General features: G+C 39.5%; 1 protein-coding gene across 3 annotated transcripts in view; it reads left to right on the top strand.

The window, feature by feature from the left end:
- The window catches only part of TSPAN5 (tetraspanin 5), an 83,741-nt gene that overhangs the window by 11,473 nt on the left and 56,791 nt on the right, over positions 1-15,477 (top strand). The window contains exon 1 of one of the 3 annotated variants that reach the window (XM_068187529.1): positions 8,928-9,053. The exons of the other annotated variants lie outside the window; for them this stretch is intronic. Within the exon in view, the coding sequence (XP_068043630.1) occupies positions 8,943-9,053 (111 nt within the window). The 5' untranslated portion in view covers positions 8,928-8,942. Of the gene's footprint in view, positions 1-8,927; positions 9,054-15,477 lie in introns of those variants that run through there. 3 annotated transcript variants of the gene reach the window in all.

The following is a 15,477-nucleotide window of genomic DNA, read 5'->3' on the forward strand; positions in this document are numbered from 1 at the left end:
TTTGAAGATAGGCAAAACCACTGCCTGGGTAGTCTAAAGGTTTGTGGTGATATTTGAATCAATGTTTTATTCTGCAGAAGCTTTTTCATGAAGATAAGTGTGTGTTTGACTCAGGAATATGAGACAATTACATTTTTACATGGTTTATATCATTGTTGGCTTCTGCTTTCCTACATTTTTCCTAAACCACTCTCATACCTGTGGGAGAGGAAGCAGCTCCTGAGCAGATGCATCTAATAACTTTGCATATTAAAGAAAAACAGTCCAAATCCTGATGAGACTGACACTCAAGGGTCTGTGTCACTGTAGCAGAATGAATTGTGACTCCCATTTGGCCATTTTAGTTGCTTTGAATACTCTTCTCTGTCCCATAGATTCGTGATCCTATCAGCTGTCCTGCAGTGGGGCTAACATCTGACACAGGGAAAAGGACAGCTGTGGGCTGCAGCAGCTTTTGTCTTCAACTTCCCCATCCCAGAAATAGGGCTGTGTGTAGTATTTCTAGTGAACTCTCTATCATCCGGTATTTCATACATTGTTTTAGATGTCATGCCTTTTAAATGACCATGATGAAGTACTCCACTTACTTGTGGTTTTCATGTCAATAGCAGCTCACTACTGCCTAGAGAAATTACCATGCCTCTTGTAAATATCCTGTTCTTGTTGGTTTTGTCCTCCTTTCAGTTTGTGCTCTACTCCAGCTTGCAGAGGCTGCTCTCTCTGTTCCATTCTCTGAGGAGCCCTTTCTGTAGCTCTCTGTGTATCTGTGTCTGTTCTTACACCTGGAGTAGAAAGCTCACAGGAGCCTCTGCGTAGTCACTGTCCTGCTGTGAGAGAGGCAGTTTGTGGACTCTGTTACTGGAGCGCACATGACTGCAGGAAAGGGAAAAGAAGTAAAACCCCAACACTGGCGGGTTTTTGTATCATTTTATAAGGTACTTGTTCCTATTTGACAAGCACCTTTGTTCCATAAACACATGTGCCCTTTTCAGGGTAATGTGCAAACATCTCCTTGTGAAACAGCAAGCCTCATGTTGGTGCAAGACCTCCCAAATAATGCCTGTGGGAGATAATCCTTCTTTAGTTATTGTGTCAGTCTGTAAGTCTGGTGAATATTAAAGCTGTGCACACAGCTCTGGCTCTGATGTGAATAATTTCACATTTTGTAACAATTTATAAAAAATTGCTTCAGGACTGAGTCATGTAGAATACAGTAAGGTAGAATGGATGAGGCTATTTTCGAGACTGGCATGATCATAGAGATTGGAGGGATGTGCTGTGTCTCCTGTTTGCACCACATGGAAGGCCTGTTGCTGTTGAAGCACAGGATCTCAATGGTGTTCTGAGGCTGGAGTACAGGACTGAAATTGAAATAGGCTGGTGATTGTTGCTGCTGTATGAGATAGAAACATACTGTAAAGTCCTAAGTACTTTATGCTGAGAGTTTGTGGGACTCCTTTTTTGTATCTTTGGTGATGTATCAGAACTCCAGTGAGTATTGCTGTTTAATTCTTTGTAGTGTACTAGGGTCAGATTTTCATTTATGCTAAAAGGCTACCTTGTTCCTATCTGCTACTGTAACATGTCCTTAAAATGACTGCAGATGATATTTATGAAGCAGGGTAGAACACCTTTGGTGTAGCTGTGTTGTCAAAATTGTTCAAGTGAGCAGTATTAGACTGCTAGCTTGAGGAGTTTGAAGGACTTTATAAGGTGGAAGGATGGACTTTGCATTGTGGGATGTGATTGGACTTCTGTATAAATGATGGTGAGAAGAGAAACCTGTAATTTTTCCCAGAACAAGGAAGAGTGGAATACACACATTTGTTCATAAAGCAGAAGGTGTTTTAGAATGTAAGCTTATAAAAGTGAGAGGGTAGTAATTTTTTGTCTGAAAAAAGACCTGCATTTTTTTTTTCCATCTCCATCTTTCTTTCTGGGAAGATACTTTTCTGCAGATATTGTTGTCAAAGGGCCACTCTTGTCATTGTTACACTTGGTTTTGTTAGTAGAACTTTAGTTCAAAAACTTCCTACCTTGGAAAAAAACAAACACAAAGGCAAACCAAAGCAAACATCCATAAAGTTGTTTCAGAATTCACAGAAAACAAACTGTGGATCAATTATTCAGTGCCTTCCCTCTCGCTCATCCACTTCCTGATGTGTTATTAATTTTGCATGAGCCCCCTGCTTAGCCATTCATGCACTTAGAGTATAAAGCGCAAAGGCTTTCAGCACTGTAAATGACTGGGCACTTACTACGACCCTCTGCATAAGAGCAGATCCTGTTGACTTCAGTGGGAATCACTTGTTGGCAGCTGCATAATTGTTTTTCAAGCAATGTAGGTTTTTAACAAAAAAAGCAAACAAAAAAAGGGAGGATGTGTGAGAAGGCCCAAAGAGGTTCCCTAAACAAAACACTGAAAAGTCATTCAAAGGAGCTGGAGCAATTACTTCAGTTGCCTAAGTAGTTAAGACCTGGCAAAAAGGGTGATAGAGTGATCTAACCAAAAACTCTGGCAGAGAACAGTTGAGTGTACCAGGGAGCATTCCTGCTCATTTGTGTTTCTGAGTAAGTGTCTTGCCTGGCCATCCATTACCTGATAACTTCCCTGCAGCAGCAGGAGCTCTATGAGACTCTAATCCTTGGGAGCAGTGAGAGAACTTGGCTGCTGAAGGACACAAGAGTTCATCCTCAGCACGCAGTTGTGACTGTGTTCTCTCTAACTGCAGAGTAGTGGTGTGCTTGTATGAAATAGCTTTTTATGTGCTGAAATATGTGCAGAAAACAGTGTTTTCTGCAGGCTGTTTCTGCAGGCCTTGCTACCAGTCTGGGCAGCAAGTTGGTCACTACTGCAATTTTTTATCAGCAGTGATTCCCAGCACTTCAATGAGTACTGAGTTCTGCTTTTGCCAGGCATGTACGTAAGAACAGCAACTTAATGGTACATCTGTGTTCGAGGGAGCTGCTAATGCCCAGCTCTAAAGCACCACTACTGATGTGCTCTACCAGCAGCCACATAAGAAATCTCCACATTTTATTAGTGGCATCTGAACTTTAACAACAGCTTAGGCTAAAGACAATGGCTTCTGTATGAAATATATTCTATTACTGCTAATGCTGTCTTACCAAGCAAGCTAGTGTATTGAAGAGAGGAATTTCTGTAAGCAAAGCATAAAAGGTTTGTATATAAATCATGCCTGAAACTCAATTTACAGCTGAATGGGGATTGAACATCTAGGTCTAGTTTTGTTCATGCTTTGGTGTTTGATAGAAAAAAAGTAAAAACAGTCTAAGTGCAGAACTTGATGAATATTGCCTTTATTTCCTACTATTGGATTGTTTCAGCGCTTTGTGGTAAAGCAGTATGAATAAGTAGTTACAGTTTGTGCTAGTACCAATGTTTTCAGTACTGTTAAGTGTAAACAACAAGAGCCACCTTTCTTTTTGCCCTTGAGGAAGGCTTTAAAGAAGTGTGAAACTGATTCCTGCTGATGGTTTAGGGGAAAAAAATGGTCAAGGTTAGCAATCCCTTGCTTTAGATTCATCATACCACCAAGAGAGATGACGGACTTTGAGTTATTGCATTGAATCCTTAGTCTGCTACATTGTCACATATCTTTATGTGAAACATGTAACCTCCAGAGCCAAAAATTTCTCCAAGATTTTGGAGGAGAGTGCTGAGCCTTGCCTTTTGACCAGATACAGTGCAAGGGAGTTCCCTAGGGGAAAGAATCTTGCTGTTAATGTTCCCTGTGGTGTGTGAAGAAACAATATATCAATACATCTACAGTTCTTATTAAACATATTGAAGTGTTAATGATAAAGAAGTGAAAAAAATGTTTCTTTAAAGATCCTGTAATGTGGATTTCTGTTACCTTTGTGTGGAATAACAATTTACCTAGAACAGGTTTGTTTGTTTGTTTGTTTTAAAATATGTTTGGCTGTGTGAAAGATGTGATAAAAGGACATTTTTGAGTAATCTTTAATTTCTGCCTGGGTGCCATACAGTTCAAAGGTAGTTTGGAGTTTTGATGGTTTTGTCCCAGAGGGCATTTGAAGACAGAGTCCTTGCCAGCTAACCCAATTTAAAGCCTGCGTAAGATACGGCTTCATGGACCGACCTGTGGGCTGGTGAAGAATGATATGGGAAGTGAACAACTTCCCTCGGGGAGGATGTGACTGGGAGAACCATTTTGCTAATGAAATACCAGACTGGTTTACCTGCCTTGACTTAAAGCCATGTAGGGGGTGTTTTTTGTGAGTGATGTCAAACACCAATCCTGCAATTAGTATTTGGCATAATTAGTAATTTCTATGGACAGACCCAATCTGAAAAAAAGCATCTACTGTACACTGAGCAATGTCCCTTGGGAATATTTAATCTTAATTAGCTCAAGTCTGTGGACACATTGTCATTTCCATATTTTTTTTCAAAGTTTGATGCCTTTGATCAACCCCAGGCTGAGTTAGGAAAGCCTAAGGTGTGAAAGGAACGTTGAAATCTGCAGAGCTACAGTTACTACAGAAGTTATGGAAACGAAACCATTAACACTGGTCTGGTATGACCCAGTAGGAGTTAGTCTGGAATGGTATTTCTGCTGTACTTTGCTGAAGGGTAATAAAGGTGAGGTTTTTTTCCTTCTCCCTTGAACTTTTGGGATGAATCTGTCTAGTGAAAATTTTTCTTTCTGGCTTAACCTGAGATGATGCCAGCAGTTTCTACTTCATGGTGTGTAAAATGTTACACAATTTCAAAATGAATTCTCAGTGATTGCAGTGAGAGTAGGGTGAGGTTTACGTGTTTGTTGTTTGTGCAATGTTCCTAACAAATTATAATAATCAGTAAAGTAACTGGAAGCAAAAGGAGTAAATCCTCCTAAGTTTCAAAGGTTATTATTGGAAGTAATTTTGTGAGATTATTAAAGGTAGCTCTGAAATTTTCAAGAAATTGTGACCTTAATGAAAATATAATTAATTAAACTATTGTTTATATCCAGACATTCACTATTAATCAGTTTCCTTAATATGGTTATTTTGTATTTAGCATAAAAGGGAATGTTCTTGGATTTGGATAGGACTCAAGAATGAAAACTTGCACAGGGCTAGACAGAAAGTTGTTTTGAAACTTTTGTGGGTGATATGCTGTGAGGTGTTCTAGTCTTTTTTCTCTGACGTCTAATATGCTTGGTTGGAGCATTTCTTCATATAGAAAATAAATAAGGTGTCACTGCCAAGGAGGACCTCAACCTTCTAGATATGCAACTAAGAGGCCATACCTGTGATCATGCTGGACCAGGCAATAGGTCTGTTACAGATAAATATCCTCAGAAAGTGGCCAGTGGTAGAGAGCCGGTGAGAAGTGTAAGAAACCAGGAAGGTACATAGTGATAAAATTTAGGGAATATGCTCCGAATCCCCAGCCTTTCAGATCCAGAAGTAGTGTCTTTGTACTTGGTATCACTATATGATTTTTTTCTTTGTAAATTTATCTGGTTGATCATTGAATCTCTAATTTTCTGAAGTGAGTGACATCCAGTTGTTAGCTGTGCCTTTTTTCTGTTAGTATTGGCTTACTTTGGGAGAGGTGGAGTTCCAACAGACATCTAATAAAGCATTCTGCAGCTTGGAGTCAATTAACTTTCATGTTCATCTGCTTAGCTTCTGTGAAACCACAATGAAAATCCTGCATCTAAAGAATGTAGCTTAAAACACCTTTTATCTGCTCCCTGCTGTACCATGCTCCTGACTTTCCCACATAATACCATTAAGAAACAAATTTTGGATGCCTTTCTTTTCAGTGGTTCAGATGGTTGAATTACAAATGTAGGAGGCGTGTAAAGTCAAGTGAGTGTACCAGTCCACGGCAACTACAGCTGGATGTCACAGATGAAAAAGCTTGCTGCTGGGAAGAGGAGCTTTAAGTTTCCAGATGGTGACCTAGTTGGATCTCCACACAGTTCCTCCAGTTACAATGAAATAACCATTTTCAGCCCAGGCCATGTGTAACAGTAAGACATACAGTTGGCAGTTTTTTTATGTACGATTGCAATTCTTGCAGTTCTGTCCTTTTTCATCCTCTCTTTCCCGTGCTTCACAAAAGGAAGAAACATGCAAGCCTAAACTCCCAGAATCCTTATTTAATTCTGCCATTGAATTACAGTGCATTCTTATTAAGTAACAAAATAATGTACAAAAAATGAGAATTCTGTCATGGGCAGGTGAATCTGAAGGGTGTTTTCTCAGGCAGACACCAGACTATGCCTTCCTGTGATTACTATTTTGAAGATTCCAGTAATTGTCTGTAACATAAAAGGTCAAATATAGCACTTATCTGTTATTTTGGAAGGAAAGGTGTAAAGTTCCTTTCTTGTCTGGGCTCCGATAAAGCTCTTAAACAAATGTGTGGGTTATGGGCTGTGCTGCCTAGGCTGTCTGTGAAGCAGAGATCAGTGTTGTGCTGAGAGTAGAAACACGAGGGGTTGCAAAAGGTAACTCAGTGGCCAGGCAGGAGAGTGAAGTCATTGGTGCTGTAGAAGTGTAACATCTGGAAGGTTGTGTTGTAGCCCAAGAAAATTTGTTAATCAAGGCAAGTTTATAAGAGTCATCTTACCTTATACCACAGCATTGGACATCTGATAAATGAAATGTCTTTTCTTGTTTATTTGCATAGTAGTCCTGGGAAGGAAGGAGGAATGTGTTGTGGATGACAACTAGTATTGACTGGCTGATGAAGAGAGAGGCAAGAGAGCAACATAAACCCGATGGCATGATCAGATCCTTTAAAGTTAGGTGACCATACAGAGACTGACTTCAGATTTAAGCTAGTTTACTAGGCTTGAGAAAAAGAAAAAAAAAAAAAGCTTACAGAGTTCTAAAACTTTTTGTTTTACTTAAAAATAATAAATGAGTGCTTCTGAATGCCTTTGTAAATTCTTATTCCCAGGGCTCAGGTCCATGATCTGATCCCCTTAGGAACTGGATTTCCAAGTAAAGAACTTAGTCTTGTTGCTGTATGAAAGCTAAAAAAAAAAAAAAAAAAAAAAAAAGCCCTGAGAAAACAGTTTGGTAGCCACTCATCATGAAATGTGTTTTATTTGCTCCATGGCAATCTATTTCGGAAGTACTTCAATGAAAAGTTGGACAATGGACCAAATGGAACAAAACACTTTAAGGCCTAGCATTTAAATGTATATTACTTTGGTTGGTTGTTTAAGGTTTTCTTAAGTTCTTAGGTGTGTGGTTTTTTGAGGGGCTGAATGGTTTTGGGGTTTTGTTTTGTTATATATGTGTGAAGTACTCTGATTAATTCCTGTTTTCTTGGCAGCAACAGAGTTGTTCTCTCTCTGCCCCATCATTGTTGCTCACTGTGTAACTGTGGTCTGCATCATGCCTTGATCTTGCGTATGGTAAATTCTACTGAATGAGAAATAAACCCATCTTGCATATTGAATTTAATGCTATAGACTAACTCCACTTCCAAAAGTGACATTGCTTGAAAACTATGGATTTTTCTAGCATTAATAAAATTGAGTGTGGGCAATGTATGTTAGCACACTTACTTATATACATATATATACAAGTATGCTTGTGTGTGTGTATATGTAAATATTTTAACTCTTTTTCCTTGTTCTGTTTTTTCACTTCTGCTCCATACCAATACTGCTGAAGCTGGTGTAAGAGGACAGCTTTTGCTCTTGCCAGCCAGAATCTGTTTTTGCAGTGAGGGGTCCCTGCTGGGGAAACCTTTCTTTTCCTGCTCTTTCTTCTCTCCGCAGGGTAGCAGGCATAAGGACTGCCCTCCCGTCTGCTCTGCTGACAGCCGGCCTTCTCTGCTCCGGCTGCAGCAGCTGCCGCTCCTCAGCCTGACTGAGAGAGCATAAATTAAAACACAAAGGTCTCCTGTGGCCACTCTTGCCTGGCAGTGCAATGGCAGATCAGACCTTCCTACATCATCTTCACTTGACTTTCTTCTTTTTCTCAAGAATTTCCTCTGCATTTGTCTCAGTCACAGTATTTTGCCACTGAGCTGAATAGAAGTAGCAGTCCAGTAACTCTAAATGTTTTATGTACTTGTGTCACTGGAGCAGTTCGCAGAGAAAAGAATCAGTGATGTGGGTTTTACCAAAAGCTCAAGTCTTTCTGCTTTTCATACTGCTTGGAAGAGATGAACTGTTTTTGTGCTTTTCATAGCTGCTGAAGATCTAGGGCTAATTCCTGTTCTCATCTCCCCACGAAGTCAGTGGGAGTGTTAGGAACAGCAGAACTGTTGTGCTGCCATTATGTGTGTGTGTGTGACTGAGGGAACAGCACTGAGCATGAGTGTTTTCTCCAGTGGGCTTTTATTGTTCTGCAACCTGGTATCTTACAATGCTCATATTGGGGGTCTCAACCCCAGAGGGTGGAGAGGGGGCTACTTAGTGATGGGATGGAATGCCATGCCACAAAACTGGCTATGTGGAATTCCTGACACAACTGTGTTTTTTTTTTTTTTTTTTTTTTTGTGTGTTTTTTTTTTTTTTATTGTGAGGGAGCTGTTTTGGGTTGTTTTTGCCCTGTGCTTGTCTGACATAGCAGATGTTTTTTGGCTCAGTGTACTTAAATATGAGGACAGTTCCTTGTAGGTGGTAAGTGGTGAGGATGATGATTATTTTTAATTGTTTTATTTAAGTAACTTTGTCTGCTTCCCCTGCTTTTCATTGCCTTAAACCCTGCAGGCTGGTTTGGCTTATTGGGCATTTGGCTTATGCCAATGACATTGAATACTCTTTTTATAGAGTGCTCACATTTTAGCTAGTCCTCTTATCTGTTTCAGAGTCTGAATTCCAACACCTTTATGGGAAAAAATTAAACTGACTAATATTTTGAGTGTTTGTTTTTCATTTTTTTAACTCTTCTTTAAATTTTTTTTTCCTTTTTTTTTTTTCCATTTCTTCCCCACCATGGAATGCCATGTTAAACTTGCAACCTCTTGTGTTGTAGCTTCTGTCATGTTGGATTTGTCTTCAGGGCATTGTCAGGATTGGAAGGCAGCCCTAAGGAAAAGCATTTCAGTAAGTGGTTCATTTTCAGTCCCTGAAAATCATGTAAGAAATGTGAACCTGCTCTTTTTTATTTCCGTTTGTATAATTGTCAGCTAGTCCTCAATGGAAGTTTGTTCGGGTCCTCTGCTCATTTTATCCACTGCTCTCTGGATTATGGATGTGAAGGTTCTCCACGATTTGTGCAATGACTCAATTGTTTGTTTTTAATGTAGATATGTTTTGGCTTTAAATGCTAGGCTCTCCAACAGTGAATGTTACTGCATGAATTCAGTTTTGTCATACTTGATAATATCCCACACTGTGAAAGCCTAAAAGCAAAACATGCCTAAGCTTAGAACCTTTTTATCCATAGTTGTATTACATATAAAATGTCTTGATTTCTGTAGTTGACTTTATGGGTTTGGAGGGAGGGAAGTATCAGGACTTTCTCATGCTGTTCCTTTTATCATGCTGATTAGGCAAATGAAAGCTACCATGGTGGTGGGACAAGAGGACAGCATTGTGCAAGTGAACTGTTAAATAAAAGCAAAATGTACATGTGATGAAAAATGTGTGTCCTTTCTCTTCAGTAAGTTGCATGCTAGTAGCAGGTGCAGATGAAGAGCTGGCATCCTGTATTTTCGTGTCACACAGAGCAGGATGAGTGGGACAGCAAGTGCCTGTGCAGCATCCATGCAGTGGCAGAGCACTTCTGTAGCTGTTGGTAACTCTGCCCTGTAACTCCACCCCAGCTGGTACAAAAAATAGTGAGTCTGGGATGTGAACTTGCCAGCCAGGGCTTGCATTGAGTAAACTGGGCTTTGCTAGCTGCTCTTCTGGAGAGCTGTTGTAACTGCAGGTTGACTCTTGCTTTCTTTTTTCCCCCCTCCTTTTTATCTTGGACAGTGAGCTTTTTACAGGGGGAGAATGAGAAGTATTCTGTGCATTGATTTGTTGTTTGCTAATTCTGATCAGTTTAAAAATATTTTGGTACAAAGAGTCCAGGGTGTGGTGAGATTACCCAAGAAGTTTGCTAAGGACATGTGAAGTTAATTGCAGGAATTCTACTGTTGCTGTCAGCTGATGGTGCACACTTTTTTTTTTGGTTCTGAAATGGTATCATCCTTGAATATATTTTTGTGAATCACTGTCACTTGTCTTGCTTGTGGGTTCAGAAGATTGATCGTTGTGTAAAGCTCCTCCTGTCCTTTCCTGGCTGATTAAATAACATTTTTCTGAACTTTTGGCATATCTTTGTGTTTGTGTTATCCTTTAAAGGGGAGGAAGAGAACCAAGAAACAGATCTACATCCTCTTCTTATTTAATCCCCTAACTAAGAAATGGACATGAAGAATTTACAAGGGCACTTTTGATGTTAGTGCTGCTCTCTTCTGCGGGCAGGAAAATAAGCAAATGGGAGCAGTAGCTGAAGTACTTGGTAGACTGTAATTGTCTGCTATTGCACTGTCATTTGCAAAGATTGTAGAAGCAATATAAGTAGCATGGATGGTGATTTCTTTTTTTCAGGCATAGTTCTTTCCACCATCAATTATAACCAGTGCCCTTTAATTGCAGCTCCCTGTCTAACATGAGCTGAAGAAGGTCAGTGTTAGAGAGGGAGGGTGGAGCTACAGTGTGGAATTCATTGGCCTGGCACTGGTGTGATTCAGCTGACAGCTTTTATGCTTGCTGGCATGGCCCTTTCACAACATGAGATACTTCGTTCATTTGTTAGTATTGTGCTGGGTGTTTGCAATGCTTTCAAACAGGCTGATCATGAGATTTTGAGTTTTTTGACACTTGGTTGGGGCTGACTGTTCTGGCCTATGTACTTCTGTGGGTACTGTCATAATGCAAATAACTGTGCTTCTCATTCTGACCAAGTATATTATTGAAATGTCATTTTTAGTGTAACAGTGAAGAACACATTAGTAAGAAAGAATAAGGCGTGCAGCTGTTGGGTTTTCTTTTTTGACAGTGACCTGCTTAATCTTCCCAGGACCTTCCATTTTTTCATGGCAGCTTGGGAAACAACTGCTGATAGATTGTTTACCTTGAGGACATTGAGAAGTATTGTTCAAAAGGGTAGTTTGTTCTGTTCTGTTTACTTCCTACAGCAGTGAGGCTTGGTCTGGTTTCTGTGCTAAAAAGCCAATTACTCTGACTAGGTCTCTCTTACAGGCTATAGACAAACACAGTGAAAACTTGCCCATGATTTGGTAAGGTTCTGGACTGAAATAATAGGCTTTTGTTTGGTGTGGCTTGCTGTTGTCAGTGCTTTGGTCAGAATTAGGTAGGCTATGCAAATAGCTGGCTAGTTACAATATGCTTGCATTAAGAATATTTATTTTGGCATTAAAACAACATGTATGTTCATGCTATAAGTAAAGACCTTTCTTGCTAATTTTGCATTTGTTCCTAAAAGGCACTGTAATTCAGTGGTGCCTGTGGATAAACAGAGATCATTTAGTTTTGAGCAGTTACTGAAAAACTAATCCTGTACTCCAGAATATAATGAGTTGTGGATTCTTTACTCCATTGAGTGAAATATGACTGGTGACCTACTTTATTTGCATATTTAACATACTGGATACTTTTTGTTGATGGGGTTCAGGTTTTTTTTTTTTTTTTTGCTTGTTTCCTAGGAAACAAATACCCTGGTGTACTAGAGAACAGCTATTATATGGAGACTGCTGCCTGTCTGAGCATTGTTCTCTTAGAGGTGGAAGGCTTTAAAGAGGAAAGAGCTGGAGTTTTCAAAAACATCTTTGTTAACCAAAAAAGCACAAGGGTGTGTTTCAGACTGCTGTGCAACTTGTCAAAGTATTTGTGTTTTTCTCAGTAGGAGAAATTGTGTTGTATTGCCTTACTTAGTAAAAGTGCTGTATATGTTCCCAATGAAGGCATATCAAAAGAAACTGAATGAGTAACTAATAAATGGTTGTTCTTGTTATCCTTCCTGTAGATGCATATGTCTAGAAGTGTTTTATTTTGAATTATATGGAATGGAAACAATAATGCAGAATTTGGCATAGAGTAGACTTCAGGAAGTAGTATTTTGTTACTGGAGTAGGTAAAGAGAGGGGTGGGAAACTTTTAAAATGTAAAAATTGTCTCAAATTTGTTCTGCTTCTGACTTTTTTTTTTTTTTTTAGCCCAGTGTTTATTGTTGCAACATTAAAAAAATAGATGTAGTTGTTGCAATGTTAAATTTGGAGCTGTGATGGTGGAATGGTATTAGGATTGGTAATACTGAATGTTACTAAGTGGTGAACAAAAACTGGCTCATTACTTGAACTGTTAGGTGAACTAATGAGTGGTTAGCAGAGTGTTGTTGAGTTTTGAGAATGCTGAGCACATTGGAGGAGAAATGATAAGGGAGAATCTGTGAGCTTTTGGTAGTGTGTGACAAATAAAGCTAAGGTCTTTGAAAGTACTACACAATTCCCCTTTGGTCTTTCTATGCTGACTTCAAAAACTCAGGTAAGGACCAATGCTCAGTGGTAGCTTAGATGCAGGTAACTTACAGCTGCATCTCTGGGAATTACTTTGCTGCTTGCAGACTGCTTGAACTGAGTGTGTAGCATGTGGTGCCAGTCTCAATACACACAGCACTGGTGCCCGAGTTGTGTGCTGCAAGGGCTTGGTGCTTGTTATTCTGATAATTTTCTCTTCTCTTAGTTCACAGCATGTTAAGAAGGGAATAGTGGCAGGACGAGAGAAATCCGTGTAGCTCTGCAATTCCTTGTCAGGGCTTTATTTTGGGCTGCCTTTATTCAGCCTCTTGCTGAGGGAAGCACAGGTAGCGGACAGTAGCAACGTATGACATGAGCTGCCCAGAAAGGGGAGCAAAATAAGGGGATGTGCTGGGGAGTGGAGCTTGTTTGCTTGCAAGTGCTTGGGGATTTGAGATTCAACAGGTAATTTTGTCCATATTTGCCAGTAGTAGGGATATATTGCATACTTAGTGCATTCTCTAAGGGTTAGAACTTTCAAAAAGGTAAATATCCTTTAATAATGAACTGCAGTGAAGGCCCCTACTTAAGTGTGATGTTTTTGCTTGTTTTGTAATTAAAAAATTGAAGTTTTCAAAGTAAGACTTTGATGCAAGAACTGGGGGTGAAAGGAGAATGAAGCAGAGTTGAAACCATGTCCCTAAGTGCCACATCTACCCTATATTTTGTGGTCTGTTGTTACAATGGAGCATGGTTTGTGAAGAGGGAAAGAAATTATTTTTCTTATGAGAGAGCTCTTTTTGGGGTTAGGGGGAGGTTCAGATTGTGTGGTAAATTTTGCAAATGGATCAGATGGTCATCTTCACAGGTGATCCTCATGTAGCTTATCCAGTGTTTTAGTCTAATGGAAAGAAGTTAGGTGGCTGACATTGCTCTGGATGTTCAATACCAACATCAACTGCTTCATGAATACCTGTTCCTACTCATGCTTGATCAAAAAGATAACTGACTGCTAGTAATAAAATATTTTACTGAATTTTTTCAGGTTTTTTTGTTACTTTTTAAAGAAAGTTCAAGTTTTCAAACCACATGTGCCGGTTTTTCTGACTTGAGATTACATTATAGGCACTGCACCTCTTCACTAGTTACCAGTAAATCTGATCAAAGTAGACCTAAGTCTGAAGACACAAGTATTGTTTATTAATCTCTCAAAGTGTCTGATTCAAGTTCTTGTGAAAGCAGGTGTATGTGATGTGATCTGGATCTCCTGCAAGAGCTGTGTGCCAGTAGATCAGCTGATTTTCTTATCTGACTTTGTGCATGTAAAATAAGACTTTTTCAACAGATGGACTCAGTAATAGGCAAACAATTTCAGATTTCAACACAAAACATAAAAGAAACCTAGTTCTCACGCAGTTAAGGCATCTAAAATATATTTTCCACCTCTAAGGTTTAGAGAGAGGGAGAGGAAAAAACCCAGATCTAGGTGTTGTAGACCTCTTGAAGGTCTACAGAACAACCGAACTGGCCCTTGGTGTGATAAATATTTAGCATGTGAATAAATAAACGATTTCATGAGATGTTGCTGGTTAGCTTGCTCTGTTCCCCCAGTGATTGTGGGAGAGTCCTTGGGAGAACTCTGTGCCTGACTATTCAATTATTAACACTCATGAATGCAGCAACTAAAACAGCACAAAATGGAGGGGCCAAGCATCTAGGAAGGAAGATCTTGTAATTTCAGCTGGGACTAAAGCCTGTGAGCAGTGACCATGGCAAATTTTGCAACATGCCATGTTAATTTAACCATAAGAATCCCTGGTCTATGAGTACACTAGTGAACACTGTTACAAGCTGTTTTCTTTGAAAATGCTGGATGCCCTCTCCTCCCCAAACCCAGTGCTCATCTCTGTTGCCTTTCTCATGGTCAATTTTTGAGAGAAGGTGGAAGGAGATTCTGGTGAACAAAGTGGCAATTGCAAATAGGACTGTAACTTCTGTCTCTACATTAAGTGTTCCATCTGTTGGATCTTTAATACTTCTCTTGTTTCACTTAGTGTAGGTTTTTCTGGATAATACATGTCATGCACATTTATTGCTGCTCTTAGAGCACTTACATGCAAGTGTAAAAACTTTGAGCTGTGGTATATTAGAGGTACTTGTGTAAAGCAGTATTTGAGTGTACACAAATGCAAAGTAAAGGCACGCTCTGCTGAGGAACAATTAAATGTGCCACTTAGGCAAGATCTCAAGTGTTGTAGAAAATACATGTGGAAATGTTTTAAGAGTTCATTACATAACTAGGGCATCTGATTATTGTTATTCAAATCTCTTCTCACAATAAAAGCCAAAAACTTGTAGAGGAGTTGTCCTTGTATGTTAGCATCATCCCACTGTTCCACAGTGCAGTGAATTCAAAGCAACACTGATGCAGCATTAGGGTGCTTCACTCTTAGTGGAAAGTTATTATTTAATTTAGTTTCACTATGCTTTTCATTTTATTTAATGGTGTGAACATAGGAAATTTTCCTTTTTTTTTTTCCTTTTAGTAAAGAAATTCAGATTTGAAAATCTGTGGTAGATGTGTACATAAGGAAACAGTCACTCCAAATATGATTCTGCCTTGTTGGTTATATTGCAGGACGATTCCCTGGGCTTTCCCTTCTGTTTGTTACCTACTGTAGCTTGATAAGGAGAACCAAAATGGACTTCTGCGGGCTCCTTCCTTGAGCTCTGTACCCTGCAACCCCAAGGACCATGAAGAGGCCAGCTCTGGACACTGAGAAATGTAGGAAAGGATATTGGAACATAATCACACTGAGTTTCTTAAATCTGCTAAGATTATTCACCACTGCTAAAGTTAGTTTTTGTCTAAGGTTTTAGAAACCAGGTGCTCTGAGGAAATGAAACTGGTGACCAGCTAAAAGAGCAGTGTCAAGCAGTGGCTACAGCTGTCCCAGGTTGATGTCAGCTGGCACTGGTGATGTGGGAATGTATTCTCA

The sequence above is a fragment of the Anomalospiza imberbis genome, chromosome 4 (assembly GCF_031753505.1).
Source record: "Anomalospiza imberbis isolate Cuckoo-Finch-1a 21T00152 chromosome 4, ASM3175350v1, whole genome shotgun sequence".
NCBI classification, from domain to species: Eukaryota; Metazoa; Chordata; class Aves; order Passeriformes; family Viduidae; genus Anomalospiza; species Anomalospiza imberbis.